This window comes from Trachurus trachurus, assembly GCF_905171665.1.
Source record: "Trachurus trachurus genome assembly, chromosome: 6".
In the NCBI taxonomy this organism is placed as follows: domain Eukaryota; kingdom Metazoa; phylum Chordata; class Actinopteri; order Carangiformes; family Carangidae; genus Trachurus; species Trachurus trachurus.
In genome coordinates this window covers 5,493,261-5,512,559 of record NC_139897.1, presented here as the reverse complement: position 1 = coordinate 5,512,559, position 19,299 = coordinate 5,493,261, and the positions used below count along the sequence as shown (strand labels likewise).

At 42.5% G+C, this 19,299-nt stretch overlaps 1 protein-coding gene across 2 annotated transcripts in view; it reads right to left on the bottom strand.

The window, feature by feature from the left end:
* Positions 1-17,335, bottom strand: part of mfge8b (milk fat globule EGF and factor V/VIII domain containing b) — a 29,370-nt gene extending 12,035 nt beyond the window's left edge. Inside the window, exons 1-4 of one of the 2 annotated variants that reach the window (XM_083974128.1) lie at positions 17,186-17,335; positions 6,797-6,919; positions 6,075-6,206; positions 5,246-5,278 (exon numbers count right to left, since the gene is read on the bottom strand). In XM_083974128.1, coding sequence (XP_083830254.1) covers positions 5,246-5,278; positions 6,075-6,206; positions 6,797-6,919; positions 17,186-17,255 — 358 coding nt within the window. In that variant the 5' untranslated portion in view covers positions 17,256-17,335. The remainder of the gene's footprint in view (positions 1-5,245; positions 5,279-6,074; positions 6,207-6,796; positions 6,920-17,185) is intronic. The other variant, XM_083974129.1, reaches the window with a different exon arrangement.
* Positions 17,336-19,299: the final 1,964 nt, after the last annotated feature.

Here is a 19,299-nt window from a genome sequence, read left to right as displayed (position 1 = left end):
GGACAGACGTACAGATGATTCAGTGTAAACACCTCGTAAATAAAATGTCAACATGGAGAAACAACAGACATCTAATTAGCTGTTGCATGTGCAGCAGTATCTGCTATCAGCACGCTGTTCGCATATATATATAGATTTTGTTTATCAGAGCATGTGCATGGCCTGTGTCCAGTGAACCCTACTATACAGAAACAGCACACTAGCACAATATTTACAGTGTCAATATCTGTCTCAGCGTGAAGCGAAAGCCAATACAAATCTCATGCAGCTTATTTGAAACCAGACCCTAATCAATGCAGAGCCAAGGTCGACTAGGCAGTGTGTATGGCGATCAGTAAAGCGATCTCAGTCCAGGATCCGTGCTGCAGCCAGCACGATTCAGGCCTAAATGAAGGTACAAGGCTGCGTGTGTCGGCCCAAACCTGCTGAGGTAGAATATGGTCTATTCTACAAACCTCACAGTGGGACACCTTGGCCCTGGCCCACAAGGGACACAAAATGTTTTTTAAAGAAGACCTTGTGTGTTTTTTATGGTTGGACAATGACATTTCTCTATTAAAAGGAGAATTCCAGCCATTTTTGACCCCTAAATCGTTTTCCTGATGGTCACCCAGTGTTGGGGGGAGCAAAAAACGCGACTAAAATTGATGCAGGCAACAAGGAAAAAGTGTTTGTTTCTGTGGCGGGGAGAGCAGGCGCTCTGTGATCGTATAGTAATGTCTTTCCAGGACGTTTCAGAGTTAGGCACAAATTTATTCTGTTTATACTGTACGCTATATGAGTTCAGTGGTGTGTCATAAGGATTCCAGTCATGTACCATAGATATTTGATTGTTTTTTGAGTGTTTGTTGTGGTTGAAAGAATTGCCCCCATAGGTTAGCGTTGTCACTATCCCTAGTGCCGTCTCACCATGGTGTAACTCCGGTTTGCCTGCATCAATTTTAGTCGCATTTTTTGCTCCCCCCAACACTGGGTGACCATCAGGAAAATGATTTAGGGGTCAAAAATGGCCGGAATTCCCCTTTAAGTCAAAAATGGGAACTAAAGAGTGAAACTAAGAAAGGCTATACAAGAAGTTTCATTTAAAGCAGATATCAGTGGAATGTTTTTGTTAATATAAGTCCTAAATAGTCCTATTTTCCGTCAGCAATCACTTACATGAAGTATTTCAGCCTAAACACGAGTCTCTCCGTCACTCTGCTCTGCTGTAACCCGAGGAGAAAATTTTCCTTGTGGGATACAAGTGTTATCCAATGAGGAGAGAGAACGGCATGAAGGGCTGTGTGTGCAGCCAAGGGATGCGCGTGAATGTGGTGACGTAGCACGAGGACCAATTGATGCCTGACAAGGGCGGGGGCTGCTAACTCATGGTGCGTTCAAAGAAACTCGTACTTTGTGTTTTTCCTTCCTGTGAAGTCATACCAGTTCGATCTGGTACGAGTTCACGGGTCGGAAGTTACGAGTGGCCGTTATAGGGAACTTTCACAGACAACAGGATGGTAAAAACACGAGCTACGGGTTACCTGGAACGCTACCAAGTCGTAGTTGTGACTTGAAGCTGTAACTTACGGTTTCAAAAGCCTGCCTTGAACGCAGCATTAGCCGAAACGGCCGTGAAGCTGATATCTGCTTTAAATATGGGACGGACAGAGTAAATAAATACAGAATACATTTTATCAACCTTCCACCTTTTGGACTCAACTTTCTTTCTAATGACAACATGAAGCAAGAAAATTACATATTACTAATTATCACTATCGCCAAAGTTGCCATGGCACAACAACCTAGGAGGCACTCTAAAGGCAAAATGGTCAGCGGACAAAAGCCACAATGGCATTATTAAATGGAGAAAAAAAAGACTGAAAGGTTTCCAGATGTGTAATTTGCTGTGCACTGTGGAATGAACTAGAAGTAGAGCAGGGAGCACCACAGCAGGACCCAGAATAGCTGTAAACCGGATCTCTGCCAGGGTGCCACTCTGCTGTAGCTCTGAATTGAAGCGTCTGATGTCATAGAGTCTATTTACTGAGAATATTATTTAAAGCCCTGTTTCTAAGCACTCCCTCTGAATAGGTTTAGCTGTGATGACATCACATCCTGTGCGCTGGTACATGAGAGCTGTGGTCCTTCAGGTTGAGATATCTGAAGCATTTAAATATGTTAATGATTTCACTACTGCAGTAAGAAAGCTGTTTTCACCATTTAAATGGACATTAATTGGACCCAGTGTTTAACTGACATGGATCACTGACCCCTATGACTTGGATGAATAAAAGGGAATCTTGGAAGTTAACATAATTGTAATTGCCCTTTTTCATGGTTAGATATTTATATAAATGTGGTTACTGCAGGTTCTAGAGGATCTCTGGCAAAGTGCTCAACTCCCAGTGTGGCCAAAAGAAGAGGAGCAAGGAGTAAATACTACTGTAGAATGAGGATTTAAAAAAAAGAGCCTTCTTAATTTACTATTCATTTTGGCAGATTCTCCCATCGCCATAATCCCTATCGTCATAGGAGTAGGTTCATTACATTTCATTATTGGTGCATGTTGTTTTGAGATCTGCAGGGCTCAGTGAACACAATGGTGAATGGTACACGTCCCCTGTCCCTCATCAAACTCACCAAATACACAATCCAACAACTCCAAAATGCTCTGGTGGACAAGTTGTGACCTGCACATTCACCACACTATGAAATAATTGAGTTGTTTTCGGGGCAAATGCGTAGCCAGAACTACATTCCAGACACGGCTGCTAGGTGGAGTGATTTCAAAAGCGCAAGTAGTTCTGAGTATTTGGTTCATGTGTCGTAATGTTACATAATTACAGTTGTTGGATTGTCTATTAAGTTTGATGAGGGACAGGGGACCTGTACCATTCACCTCCATTGTGTTCACTGAGCAGCTCGCGTCTCTGCCACGTGGATCTCAAAACAACATGCACCGATAATTAAAGGTAATGAACCTATAACTATGACTATAGGGATTATGGTGATAGGAGAATTTAACTAAATGTTGACCTATCCCTTTAAGATAATACTGTTCTAGTACAGTAGCAGTGCTAAAACTCAGCAGGCATTTTAAACTTTGATTTCTACAAGAAATCGACTTCTTAGCAAATCTTAATGTGGATCATCAAATATCCCTGTGATGGAGTTCAGTGAAGTTCACTGAGATTACAGCCTTTAGTAATCTAGTCTGTTGCTGTTTACCTGTGAAGATCAGCCTCTCCAGTCACAACAGTCAACAGCTGCTACTGTTTCTTAAGATAACATGACTCAAGGTAAGCTGACCTAATGGACAGGTGTTAGATGTCTAAGGCAAACAGAAGTAATCTAGGAAATGCACGTCAGGGGCAGGCTAGTCAGGGCTATGACAAACAGTCAATAGACCTATACAGTAAATTACAGATTTTTTTATATATGTACTCCACAGGGGGCACGGAGCCAAGTCTGCCCACGCTACCACATCCTGGGAGGAGCTGAGAAGTCAACAGAGAGCTGCACACTCATACACACACCCTCTGGCCAAGCAAATAACTGCCATAATCTGTTATGAAAATCTGGGATTTAGACATTGTAAGCATGAGACAAACACCTTCCCTCACTGTTTCCGTCCATCTGCTCTCTTCCCTGAATCTCCGTACCCCCGGTTCCCCCTCCCACACATACACACGCTTTCTCTGCAGCCTATAAAAGGCTTTTAGGCCAATTTGACAGGACAGTTAGAAACTGCTGCAGCCAGACCTGAGTACTGAGTGTGACATTGTCAAGGAGGGCAGACTTATTTCATTGTTCCGCCTCCGTGTTCGCTTTTTCGCCCGGCAACAGTAGCGGTGCTGACGTTTGCGAGCGCTCAGCACGGACCGCCACTTTCTGTTGGCTACACTGGCATGAGGGACAAACCATGTGTGTATGTGTATGCTAAACAGTCTGTATATGAGATCATGAGCTGCGAGTGGCTGTTGTTTATGTGGGATGTGCGGCAAACACGTGATGAAGATTTTAAGCCAGTGGAGAGGCTTTTGCTCCTCAGAGGAATTTTAGTCCTTTGAGTCAGTGGAAATATGAAATAAAACATATGAAATAAAAGTACAGATTGATTAAAATGTCGGTTCATGGGTTTTGACCTCTTCCTGACATCTGACAGTACATATTAAAGGAGAGGAAGCTGCTATTCTCAACTCTATTCTGTCCCCACGTAGTCTACCATTTGTTTGCTGTGGCATTTTCTATTTTTATTTTTCTGGATGCAGTCGTTTGTGTAGGGACAACATATATTTCTACATCTGGCTCCAATTTCACAACACCTACTTGTCTGTGCTCTTGGTTGTTTTCTGATCATAAACCAGTTCATCCTCTAATCACAGGCTCCTTTGTTTCCTAACAATTGACCAGTGAGAGGACTATTAACTTTTTGATCCAGTGCTTCAAATCAAATCTGTCTCACTATGAAATTCCACATGGTAAGTGAGTGTGAGGACGGTAGTTCAGCTTCCACAGGTTCCCCACAGTCACTGCTTTTCTACAGTCCATCTCCTCCTCTGTTTCACACAAACCACAGGAGCTGGCCGCCATGATCCTCATTCACCCCCCACACACACACACGCACACAAATTAGTGACAATTAAGCTGTCACAACACAGTCATCAGTAGCTGTGAATGGAGAGGCTCCTCCCTGACGGGAGTCCTCAGAGGGGTTCTCATATCACGGTCAAATAAATTCCTCTCTTAATTATTCTTGAGGCGTTATCTAATTAGTTAAATGCCTGCGCTGCAGAGGGCTCTGACTCAAAGGATAACTTGAACTGTATCTTTCATGAGGCCAATGAGAATCAGATGCAAACTTGAAACAACTTGAAAAAACTGGCCCAGGGGACAAATGTAGAGTTCGACTAAGATTGGAGGTATGATGGAGTTTAACATGTCTTTATGTATGAATGGACATCCTTCTGTCAGTGTGGCTAAACTGATAAAAAAAAAGGCAACAGATCTAAAGCTGATCTGATCTCAGTGCTGCCTTTGCTTCTGGCCTTGACTCAGAAACAAGGAGAGATAGTGCTGACCACAGCAGTTTTCTGTGTGTGTGTGTGTGTGTGTGTGTGTGTGTGTGTTGAATTCCTCTGCCTCCACATGCAGCCAAAGGAACAGAGAGCACCTGGATCCAAGACGGAAAAGAGAACAAAGCACAACACACACACACACACACTTCATTCACTCTCTTGTCGAACCCCAGTTTTACTGTTACCTGTTTCCAAACTTAAATCTGCCCCTTGGACACCTATAGGATAAAAAGGCACATATGATCAAACACACAATGCTCTTAGGCTTTTCCCAAAAAGTCCCAGTTGTTTCCTGCCAGATCAGATCTTTGTGCACACTTGGTCACTGTTAATCTGCCTGCTTGGGAAAACAGTAGCCATCTGTCCCTGTCTGCACAGCTGGAGGCAGTTGGAGGAGCGCAGCACATGTTGCTTCCCTCTCAGGGCTGACCCTGACTGAACCAACCTGGTCTTAGTGGCGTGTGAATGGAGCTCCCATAAGGCTGACAGCTGTCTGTCTAGTGGTGAGTAGTCACAGCAGCTGTCTCCATGTTAGTGTGTCCTGATGGACACTTAAACTGGGACTTAATTGTACTTTAGGAGTGGGTTTCTGTATTCGGTGAAAGAATGACGCTGGTTTATCAGCAGCACTGTCACTTGATTTGATGCACTGTTAAAGCTAAAAGTTGGAAAGACGTACCATAGCTGAAACTGTGTTCAGAGTTTTCTTCTAATGTTGAAGACAAATGCAGGGTACCAACTCAAAAAACAATCAAACAATTTCACTTGATTAAAAAAAAAATACAAATGTTGTCAAAAGTTTCTTTCAATTCTCATGTTTTTAACACTACAGATTTTACAGTGGAGGGTCAGGATCATGAAAAGTCAGCCGAAGTGTGAATACACAGAAAACCTGAACAACTTTCCATGGTACACTTGAATATTATCCAAATATAAATGACCAGAAGCAGAATATTAACTAAAACACAACTCCACAGCAATCCTAGCTAGCATGAAGAGGGGGCAGAGACTTACTGTTCTGACAGTGGACTCCATCAAAGCCTGGCTGACACTTGCAGACGTACTCGCTGAACACATCTCCTCGGCGGGAGTGGCCCGTCACCTCGCAGATTGCGTCATTCTTGCATGGGTTGGGATTGCAGGGCCCTTCAGGGGGATAAAAAAGACACATGGGAGGAAGGAGGTGAAAGCCAAGTTAAACAGACTGAGCAGTGCTGCTGTACAGCTAATAAATATTTATTTTTCAGAAACGTATATAGGGTGAGAGACAGGGGTGACCCACTGATATTTAGGAAAAACACGGACTAGATGTTTATTTGTTAAAGTTTAACTAGCTTTCATTTAAACTGACTATTTAACTTTTGAGCTTTAACAAATCAGCACCGGTAGGTGATTGCATTACCTGTAGGTGCATCTCAATAAATGAGAATACACCTGTCTGGTCAGCCGTCTTCCCCATTATAGATTGTGACACCATTAGGTTACAATAGTGGACTTTTTACTATATTCTATTTTTTGCCATACTGAATATTGGGTTTTCATTAAATGTAATCCATAATCATTACAATTAAAAGAAATAAAGACATGAAATATTTCAGTCTGTGTGTAATCTATATTTGAACTGAACTGAATTGATATTCTAATTCATTGAGATACACCTGTACATTGTCACTGTCTGATCAGCAAAGTGATATAAAGTAACTCAGATCTGAGACTCATGTTGACCCTAGCCGTACCAGTCTCAGTCTCATTGCAGTTTTCTCCAGTGAAGCCATCAGGGCAGATGCAGATGAAAGGGACTCCGGCTCCAGTCACACAGGTTCCACCGTTACTGCACACGTTCACCTCACAGTAATCAGCTGCAGGCAGAGGAGAGGATGACAGGATGAGGGATACAGGACACGTCAGTCAACCACAAACAATTCAACAACTGTCTGGAACATGGCAGAGAGAGTGAGTGGCTATGAACGGCCGTTTGAGAGATAATTCAGACTTGTTGCTTTCACATAGAACTTCATACTTTCAGATAGGGGTGGGAATCCCCAGATGCTCTACAATACAATACTATCACAATACAATATCATTACGATATTAAAAATATTGCAATATGCTGTGCTGTATTGCAATTTATTGGCTTTTCTCAACTGCAAATGATGTCTCCAAATGAAAACTTTGTTAACATCTGTTTTTCTAGTAGGATGAACTTCTTAGTCTGTTCAGATTCATACTTGGTGTTCGTATACAATATTGCCATGCAAAATATGCTAAATTTTTTACCCCACCCCTTCTTTCATATACACCATACACAATGTAACTATTATACATATTTCCTCATCAAAAACAGCCACATTAGAAGAGACTGTGTGTGATTAACACAGCTCTGTTCATATAACACATCCCTGGCTCTGATCCAAGTCTCAGACACCGTGAAATCCAGCCTCTTCTGTCTTCAAAGATGGCACAACAACTAAGAATCTCTCACACTATTCAATCAACTTAACTGGAGTAAATTTGTTTTTGATTGATTTTTTTTTATCCACTTCCATTGAGTTTTCTAGTGTGGCAAATTAAATAACAGGAGCAAAGAGAGATAGGGTAGGGGGAAAAAAGAAAGAGCATGTGAACCCTGTTTGATTCAGCTGCGGTTTGCAGTCTTTCTTTCACATTCATAAATGTCTGATAGCTCAGCACTTCTCATCAACAAACATCAGATATTCCCTGGCCCATATTTCAGGACAGGTAGAGGACAATCAGATACTGCAGCAATTGTAGCTTGAAAGTGGTTTTAACAGATTAGTGTAGTCGTTTTTTAAGCATTAAAACTGATTATCTAAAGGTTTTCAATAAGAATGAAAAATGTTTTAAAAGTGTATCCACTAAAACCACGTATTGTTTCTTCATTAAGTTTTCCATTCCCTTGTTGTGCTGCTGAGTAAACAGCTTGCAGCAGGTTGGATGTTATGGACTGAACAGCTGAGTAAGCCATCACTACACTGTAAACACAACACAAACACTGGATGCTTCCACAAGCCTCACCACTGGACGGCCAGCGCCTGACAATCTGGCAGCTCTCTGGGCACGAGGGGAATCATGGCAGTGAGCAACGAAGAACAAAAACAGAATCCAGAGGCATGCACTGGCTTTCCTTTTCACTTTGGAAACTATGGCAACATCGAATAAAATTATAAATACTACAAATTCAAAACTATATGATCATTATAGCTACTTAAGGTTCTATACATGGTGTGGTTTGAACCATACATCTCACATTAACTTTTTAAGTATACCGTTATACTCATTTTGACACTTACAATATGGAGGGGGTCAACACTGGTGAACCCTTTAACAACAGAGGAGACGGGGTTCATACATATCATTAGGAGAGTTGAGGTTGGACCCCAAGTGTGAAATTGGTGGCTTAAGAGCCACTGTGTCTGCTAAACAGGCTAAAAATAACCAGCAGTGAGATACGATACCCATGGGAGTAGATAAATGTTTTTTTTAGACTATCACAGTAAAGAAAAGTGCTGATTTAGTACTGTTGCTGGTGGGTCTGTGAGAGACTACAGGGATGCATCTGAAAATGGCACTTCAGAGCAGGCACGTGAAGAGACCCTCGGAGGGACAGAGTAAAAAAAAATATATAGAGACATACAAAAACAGAAACAAGAAGCCTGACATACTTTTCCCCCTCGAGCAGCACACTGTGTGGTCGGCTGGCGGCTACAGGTGTGTTGCCGTCACATGCACAGGATGTTTACTTCGTCAGGTCATCTTACCATACACCTAATATTGTGCACGAAAACCAAAACCACTGCAAAACCTACTAACTGGGCCACCAGTTGTACTACACCAGCACTCCCGTTTTACAGCGAAAATGCAATCAGCAATAATTCTCATGTTACATTGTGTCTGTTGGGTTTTCGTCTCTCGCAGCGGCAGGGGCACGTCTACAGTAGGTGGATCATGTGACCAAGGGTAGTCAGGTCATTTCATTTATCTAAATTATTATTATTATTTGTTAAATATCAATAGATGGTGGTATTCTGGTAATTCTCCATATTCAACCTTTAAAGAGCCTTCAAAAAGTGATATTTCCATAATATGTCCACTTTAAAACAATAAAGAATTTGAGCACTGAGCGGTTTATTCAGTATGATCTCTGGCCAATCGTGGAAAACTAATTGGTCTTGAGAGAGATTAAGAATTTAAAAAATGATATTACAAATAAATGTAGTTAGTGGACCGCACTTCTATTTTTGACCACTAACGTACAAAAATCAGGCCCCCGTTAATTATCCACTGTGGGGGAGGGAGAAGCAGAAAGCCAGAGATCTTCTTTGCCAACATCCTGTTTAGATTGTTTATCCTCTGAACTGTACTTCCCATGGACGTCCAGTGTTATCAGTGCTGCATCCAGTGTCACAGCCTTCAAATGCTTTCACATCTCACGGGCTTGTTAGGCGATAGGCATGCCGGGCACCGCCGCCAACACATCCTTATCCAAAAGTTACTGCCTGTTTATCTTAAGGGAAGGAACACGGCCTCCTTTCCTCCACTGGCAGGCTGCTCCCTTCAGGAAACCTCCTTCATAAACCGTTGAACAAATGACCTTCTCTGAATGACGAATATACAATGTTGAAGATACTGATAAATAGAGGAAGAGGAGAAAAACCCCACTTCATGTATCTGTTTGCCAGCACTGCTTGTGGTCTGCCCTGACTGAGGAGGAACTCAGTCAGACTGTCTGAGTTTAAAGAGGAAATAAAATGATTGATCTATTAGTCGAGGTGGTCAGAGAAGAGTCAGCGTTCAAACCACAAGAGCCTCAATGAAAACCCCCCGAGAGACGCGACTGTCAGTAAAAACCACAGCACAATCCTTTAGAGCTGTCCTCATCTACAGTGTGTATACTTAGAATATAATGGTTTGATCAGGTCAGGCCATGAGACACACACTTAAGACTAACACTGACATTGACTTTCACCAGTTAAAGAAAACCTACAGTCATTATGTGGTTTCTTCTCCACATTAACGGTAAGCTGTGCTGCTGTTTCAGAGGAAACCGGAGACTTCTTCTTCTTCATTATCGACATGAACCGCTGACAGGCAAATACTGCTCCACATCAGCATGTGTGCTCCAGAGGAAATGTGTGACGGGAGTTTCAGTTTAGTTTATCGAGAAATACGAGAAGGAAAAGAGGCAAAGAGACATTTGTATTTCCTAACAAACCTTTAGTTATATCCAGCCCACATATATGAGATGACTGTCTCTCTCTAAATTCAACAGTGACATTTCTTCCCAGAATCCCCATCTCCGGTGCACGTTTCATTGGAATAATACTTTCCATTCAACATATGATAGTCCCCATGAAAACATGTTGAGAGAAACATAAATGTTGCTGTTGAATTCTTAAAACGCCACTTTTACATGCTGTGAGCACCACACATAAAAACCCATTCGTCCGAAGCAGCGGAAATCTAACGGGATGTGTATCTAACAACCTGGACAACAAAACCCAAACTATCCTGACGGCTGGAAACCACAGATGGGAGAAATGCTTTTGGTTATTTAAACCAACTCTTGAAGCGGATGCAGCTTCCTGTGTGAGGAATAAGTGATCCAGAAACGCATCAATGTGGCCGTAACGCTTCAGTGCTGTTTGTCCAGAGGTCTCACTGCCTCTGTATTGACTCTGTTTAGACCTTGGCATGTCGCCTGAACTTGATTAAATGTGACCTATTACATTGTATTCGTTTTTTCATTATATAAAAACACACTAACTTTGCCTCTCTGAAATCCAAATAACTTCTAAAGCCATAAATCATTCAATGATAGAAACACAGTTCGATCTATTTAAAAATATGTCCGCCCAACTTAAAAATCACACACCAATGCCCCATGTAGTATCCATCACAGTGCCCCACTTTGACCGCAGTGACAGATTAGGAAGGTATGTGGAGTTATGTTTGGCCTCACCAGCCATTTCCACAGAGCATTGTGTTTTTCTCGCTCCTTATGAGTCATGGTCTGTGCCTTTCCCATGATGCTTAAACTCAAGAATGAGGTTCAAATACCAGACTAAAAGACAGAGCAGTTAAAGCCCCAGTGTGTAACTTATTTGGCTTTTTATTAGCAAAAATCAAATATTGCTTTCATAAATACGTATTTCACTGAAGTCGAATCACTCCCGCATACAAATGAAAGCTTTCAAGTCGTTACAAGTCGTTACAAACACATAAGTGGGCGACGCACCGAACCGAGGCTGCCATGTTTTTACGTTCAGTGGCAGCGTGACTGTAGGTAACCATGGAAACTCACCGGAGCTGTCGGCTCGGGGAGAAAGTTTTCCAGGTAGCGCCTGTTAAAACTGTCACCAATGTGTAGTGTGAGGAAGGACGGAGGCACTGGTGTTGCATTCAGGTGCAGTCAGGCAGACGGCCGTCGGCAAACCAACCGGATGTCATTTTACTTGACGAGAGAAAGACGGTAAAACGTGGGTCAGGTAAACAATACAACATCACCATGACAACATATTGTCAGGCCTGTATTGTTTTGCCTCGTGCTGGCGGACCACTTGTTTACATAGATGCTTGTTTATCCTGTTACATGTAGAGTCTGTTGTCTGTCTGACTTCTGCCCGATTTCACGTGAATGCAACATCAGGAATACGTTCCGATATGCAACCGCACCGCTAGATGGGGGGAATTCCTACATATTATTCCTTTAAAGCCTGCACACACAACAATTCTGACCCCAGTCAGTCCCGCCAACAAGAGGGTGGATGTGCTAGAGCCTCAGATATGAGGGCATGCGTCACTGAATCTACATATTCTATCTCATTGCGTCATAGAGAGGTCTGAGGTACACACATCTCTACCAACAGAACAACCCTGTACTGACAAGTGTATGCAGAGGGCTGATTCTGTGTTTACTTCTTAGAAACAGACGGGCGGCAACACGACATGTTCCCTGTGGACGTCTCACAGGAGTCCTACAAGTTAACCTGTTGTTGCTGAGATGATCTGACTGAACACGTTTGCCCTCTGACCTTATTAGATCCCAGCTGAATGGACAAGCAGAAAACATTTAATAAGCCTCCTCTCTAAGGAAGTCATTTAAGGCCGCTTGTTGAGAGGAGGCATTTCAGGACACGAGAACTGGGAGTGGACTGTCCAAGGACACTCACTGCGGTCCGTATTAGAGAGACAGTTTCTGCTTAAAAAGATAAAAAAGCACTTTGGGGGAAAAATTGCTTTGACATGAGTGAGCAGGGAAATCTAATCAGTTTGATCTGAAACTAAATCATTTCTCCGGGATGCTGCGTTTTCGAGAGGATTCGGTGGCAAGGCTGGGAAGTACACACACACACAGCGCATGGACATGGGCAAAAAAAACCTCTCAATTACTTTTATCAAAGATGACATGGAGATCAGCAGCATTAGAACATAAACGACTAAGACAGTTGAAGAAACTAGCTTAGGAGACTGAACTATGTGGCCGGTTTGTTCCATGTATGTTCACTCAGTCTCTACACACTCAGTGTGTAGAGACTGTAGAAGCACACAGGAAAGGAAATATATGAATGGATGTGAATATACTGTGTGTGTCTGTGTGGTTACATCACTGTTCTGTGTCCTGAGGCCTGCGAACACACACATCCCTCTCTTCTGTCACGCACACAGTGGCACACTGGAGAATATAGGCTAGAAGGCAAGCCACTGGTCAGACCCATGTGGTCAGACACACACACACACACACACACATGAACACACTGTCCTTTTTAAAAACTGGTTACTAAGCATAATAAAAAAGGCTTGAGGCCTGTAGAGTGGTTATCAAGTTTGATGACCTGCTCCTGCCAAACTGTGCAACTGACTACTGGATGTGAGCACAAGGGGACCTGGACATGAGTAACAGTTAGTAGGTTTATCAAGGCTGGGCTTATTCGTGTCCTGAAATAACCCAAATCTTTTTCGGTATGAAGATCAGCAGGACTCTAGCTGCAGGTGAGCCTTCTGTAATCTGTAAGTGCCGGTCCAGAGCAGCACAGCCATCTGCTGCTGCTGCTGCTGCTGGAAGAAAAAAGAAAAAAACAATAACCAGCTGCTAAAAATACACTCAAGTGTCATGCACCCTCCGCAGAACAACAAGCATTACTCAGAAGAGGTGTAACTGCAACAGAGCCTGGTACAGTATCACGTCACAACGGCGGTGTGAACTGAATGGAGTTGCGCGGCTACATGTCAACACCGTCACCAAGTTGTTTCTGTTTATATAAACACAAAAATATTGTGTAAACAATCTTGTTCTTGGATTCAAGTAATGATGATTTTGTCCTTGGCACAATGTTAATCTCCCATGATAGCGTGTAAAATATTCAACGTGGCAGATTGGAAAGTGGGTCGAGAGACGCTAATAAAGTAGCCCAAATTAGAAGGCACTCCATATTGCAATGAAACATTAATTAAGGAAGCTATTCAAAATTCAGATGGAAGGAAAAAGAGCCCGTCCTGTCCTGGGGGACGCAGCGGGAAGAACAATAATAAAGTCATCAGTGCTGAAGAAGACAGTCGCCTGAAGGGAGGACCACGGCAGATTGTGAGAGCAGCACAGCACACACACACACATTCACAAAACTTTCTCACACAAGAGCTCAGGGTGATAGCGCTCTAGTCTAGATAGACTCTTCCATTTGGTTCATGTGAGGCTATAAAGTCGGACTCTGATAGGTTAAGTACATTATCTGACACCGATAAATTATATCTAATCTAATTCCAGCATTTTCAACCCACAACACGTTATTTGTCACCCCCCGCCCCATTTTTCCCTATTATCCTTTTAGGCTTTCATTTTGTTTTCCTTGCATCTGGAACTACAAAGCTAAAACTAAATGGGCGTGCTCTGTACCACCGCTAATGATCAGTGTTGGGAACGTTACTTTAAAAGAAGTAATTAGTTAGTTACTAGTTACTTTCCCCAAAAAGTAACTGAGTTAGTTACAGAGTTAGACTTTAGACATTTATTGTCCCTCTAGGGAAATTATTTTGCACATGACTACATGATCAATGTAATTTATTACCAGGAAATGTCACTATTGCGTTACTTTTTTTAAATGTATTGCTCAAATATGTCAAATTACTTGGACTTCTCTCCCTAACCCTCGTTTATCTGGAACTAACCAACTCACTCACTATTCCTCCACACAGGCTGCTGATCGAAAAAGCTGATAGGCGGAGTGATACAGCGCTTCACAGAGCCTGCCTGTGTGGAGGAATTCCAGATACACAGCTTTTTTCTGACCAGTTGACGAACTGAAAATGATATAACGTACACTTAAACAGGTGTATTATTTTCTGATGGTACTTCTTGAGTCAAGTAACTTTTTTGATTACTTGTTACTGAAAAAAGTAGTAGGTCTATTTATTATAACGCCGTTACTCCCAACCCTGCTAATGATCCATGTGACCTGATCTAAGCCTGTCCGTTCATTGTTGTCCCATGTAAGGTCTAATTGACTGAATGCTTGGCAATAAAGTGAAAAATTGCACAATTGTTCGGATATCCTTTGTTTGACCTCCTCATTCTCAAGCGTCTTACTAATCCTGAGCTGGGTTGAGCAGCAGCCGTCCTACATAACCCACAAGATTTGTTATATTCACTGTTTTCTAGAATCTCGTCCTCTTCGGGGTTCAAATGTAAATGGGTGGATTTAGAAACCTACATCACTGACATTTCTGCAGCTAAGCACAGATGGCACCTGTTGATAAGGGAAACACATTAGTCTGAAGACCTGCTATGAGAAGAACAAATCTGCCCACAGTATAATCACCCATCAAATCACCCTAAAGGCACCCTGACTAAAACATGCAAAAGCCACTGCGTGATCTGACGTTGCTGTGGAAATGTGGAGGAGGCACATCATCAGGAAATTGAATTCCTGATTAAGTCAGTCCAATATCTGCTTGATATATTGGCAATTAAGCTCTATCTTACTCCCACTAGTGAATTTGCACCAAACCTTAGTGTTCCTATGCACCTGCCTACATCCACAAATTATACACATACACACACACACTCCTGCCATCCCATTGGCCCAGCATCTGTCTATATTTAGCCCTGGTTCACTCAGCTGCCCTAAGTGGTCTTGTGAGTAAAGACAGCCTCAGCCCTGACACAGAACACCACTTTCCACTTCTCTCCTCTCCGTCGCTAACAGATAGGACAAGTGAACTACAAACTGCTAAGGTGAGCCGAATCAGGTAAAACACAGGGGTATATAAAAAAAACTCCTCCTTTTGGCTTTTATTCTGTCCTGTAGACATATTGCATGACACAGCAGCAACAAGTCCCCCCCCCCCCCCCCCCGCCCTCCATAAAAAAAACTCCCTGACTGTGCTGAAAGGTCTCAGTGAGCTGTGTTGTGGGTGGAAGTTCACTGGCATGCCTGTGTTGGCGAGTGCATCCGGAAAACTGACTCAACGTTGTGGTCAGGGCAACCACACCTATTCTCCATGACTGTCCCCTCCCTGAGCCTCAGGGAGTAAACATGCTGGGATTTATGCTTCTCCTCGCGCTGCAAATGTTTTCAGTGTCAATTCAAACAAAAACAGATATTTAAAGGACTCTATCAAACATTTATGCATGTGATGCACGAAGGAAAACGCAGCAGTTTGTTTGTCACGCAGGTCTTAAAAAAGGATGTGGCGAGACTAGAAATTTAGGTTGAGCGGAACAGTTTTAAAGTAGTACTCATCATTTTTGCCCGCAAAGGAAGTATAGACTGCTTATTATATATTTTAAAAAACCCAGAGGTAACATGTAGAGCTGAAACAATTATCTGACTAATCAATTAGTTAATTGCCATGTATGAATATGAATAAGAAATTCTGTCTTGTGAAAATGAAGTGAATGTATTTGGCATTAGGAAATGTAACAGGCTTTTCCCACTATTTCCTGGCAATCTAAAGACTGAATGATTAATTAAAGTAATTGGCAGATGAATCACTGATGAAAATTATCCGTGATTGCAGCCCATAGTCACATGCTTGCATCTGCAGCCTGTAGCCTAGTGCATTTAGGATCTACACATTGAAAGCAGCGTTGAGATGTGAAGCTGCATTCAGATTCAGTACAATGATTAATACCTAGATGACTTTAACCACAGGTCCACTGCTGTAGTTAACAACACTTTTCTAACAGCCTCTACATGTTAAAGCCTAAAGAATGCAGTGCATTGATCCCTGAAGCAGGGAGGGAATATCAAAGGTCGACTGTCTACTGAAAAGAGTCAAAAGTCCAAATATTTCATGATGAAATACACATCTGTCTTTCACATAGCGCCGAATGAAGTTATGAATTCTCCTCTTTGTAAATGTGCAAGGAGTGGAACAGGGGTATTTTCACATTTGGAAAATTCATCATCATACCACGGAAAACATTTGTGTGACATGAGATGCCTTCCCCTGAGGTCTGTGAGCAGAAATGAAGGCAGGCGGAAATCAGGCCACTTTATCCTTTGTCCAGCGGCCTAAATTTGTTTGATGCATGTAGATGCAAACAAAGCCAAGTGCCAATGGCCATGAGGTTAACACATGAGTAATAATAACCCAGCCTCTGTTATCGTGCCTCTGCATAAAAACTGCCCTCAGGTAACACTTAGATCATGTGGCCAACAGAACTGCAAAAACACGCATACTGTATCTTAACCTTTATATCTCTCCTCATTTCTGTCTCTAGACTAAACATGTTGCAGATTTAGAGCCAAGCAACGATCCAGTTGTCAGTCCTCACATTCCCACACGTCCTGTCCACTTAACTCAAGGATCGCTTCAACTTGTGCACCTAGAAATGTCAGCAGCTCCGTTACTCCGGCGATGGACTGACGCTGCCAGAGAGGAGCAGCAGGCTGAGATGAAATCATCACAGAGCAAAGTAAACAACGTGTCCAGAGAATGAACAGATACATTTCAAGTGAAAAAGAGGGGAGACAGGAGTGAGTGAGGGGCTCACTTCACAGCTAAACCACCACAACTCAACTCAACTCAAACTCAAACGGCAACGGCCCCGGGGAACTTAAACGGCGGCGGGTTTAACTGTAAACAAACACGAAGACGCAGCTTACCGTTCACCACGAACACCGCACAAGCTGTGAAAAGTTGCAGCCAAAGGAAAAAACGCGTCTGCTCCTTCATAGCTGCTGGTTTCTCTCAGCAGTTCAGTAGCTGTACTTGGTTTACTGTAGTTGTGAGGACGAGCGGACGGTTGGAGGACGGTTGCGGCGGCGCTCTGGACGCTGTTGCTACCGAGGCTCGGGCTTGTTGTGCGGCTCTAAACTCCCAGGCGGCTGGCGTAGAGCGGGAGCACGTGCACCTCTGCTCTCCGCCAATCGCAGCCTGGATTTTAATTGTAGCCACGCCCCCCGTGCGTCCCGCTGTTGATGAAAGGGGAAAACAACCCACACTGAGGTCAATATATTACCATGGAAACAAAAGGAGCTAGTTAATATGCTGCATTTAATTAAACGTACTGGTAAAGACATTTTAATGTAAAATTCCCAAGAGGTAATTTTGGCTATTGGTGTCACATTTAACAGTGACCTACCTTATGTGTTCCCATGACACAATGGGCCCATGATGTGTAAAGGCGCCTCACACAATTCCTTCTTCAGTGAGAGGCCCCCAGACAGGAAGAGACACAAAACAACTATAAATCACACGCTCATGTCAGCTGTGGTCAGGTTGTGTCTTATAATTTTGCATCTGATCGTGGTTGTTTTGCACCATCTTGCATCTCACTGGTATTTGTGTGACTTTTTGTGTCTCTCTGTGGTCATATCTGGTCTTTAATGGAGTTTTCTGTGCATCTTTATGTGTCTCTTACTGACTTTGTTTGTAATTGTTTTGTGTCTCATTTTGGTAGTTTTGTGTTTCTTTCTGGGCTATTTTATAGGGGAAGACCAGCGGCCCTTGTTCCATTGGAATGATAGAGGAAATAAAATATCATAACACAACTTCCTGGCAGTGTCTCAAAAATATTTGTAAGTTTTGATATTGTTACACATGCCAACATCTTCAGCTGCACACCAGTCTCACCATGCAGGAACTTCTGTCTGATGTTTTCATGTAAATCTCATGAGGGATAAATCATTTCGGAAATTGCACTCACTTTTACGGTCACAAGTTTAACTATTAATTTATGATGGCAATATACACTACTATTTTTCCTGTACAGCAGTCAATTTATATTGAATTCGCATGTTTTAATTGGATCAAACAAAGTGCTTACATTGATGTATGTGCATTCCATCCTGCCATTTCCTAACTGAGCCTCTATGGTGGATGCTGTGTTGGTCTATTCTTTAATAGTCTTGGGAAAATTCCCATGATGGTACCATGCATGAAATCCCCCTCTGAAATGCAGATTAAGACCAAGTATCTCACTGAGGAAAGCTGAAAGGTTCATCTGTGGGCGTTTCTGGAGCCAAGATCCAGCAGTGGGTCAGAGTTGATTTTTGTGCTGTTATAGGGAGTGGGAGTGAAGGGAATAATTGTTTTTAATAGGTGTGACTGAGCAAAGTCCAAGAGTGTCAGACCCTTTCAGCTTCTGCATCTTTCATCCTCTTTCTCTTGCATGGATTGATATCATTTTGTTAAACATTTGTTTATCATGCTTCAGATTTAAGACAAAAAAGTAAAAAACACAGGCTTAATATGATTATGGTCATAGGGCTGTGGATTTTACAACAATGTCATGGCCTTGGAAGTATCTTTTTGGCCTTTCTTTGTGGTTTAAGGTGTAGCACATTCTATAACAGCAAATGAAGTCTACCACTTTGATTGGCATGGTAAAATGTACCCTTCTGTAACCTAGTAACAGCTGATTTAAATGCAGCTTAAAATGATCTCATGCTTGGCGATTAGCTCAAAAACAGAAGAGAAAGGCTGATGTACTTTGATGATCCACTCATCGTATCATCATGCTTGGTATATTGCCCTCTTCTCACTTTTAGATCAAATACTGTTGAAAATGTGGAAATGAAAGCTCATCTTCTTCTTCTTCTTCTTCTCTCGCAGGACCAAAGAAAAGAAAACCTTCCTCCATATGACCCTTTAACATCAAAGCTGTATCTTATGGAGTTACTTAACTCATTAGTTTGATGAGCAGTGTAGGTCAAACAGAGGGGGAACATATAGCTGTGGGAACTGAAGGACTCCCTGACTTCCCTTCCTGCATGAT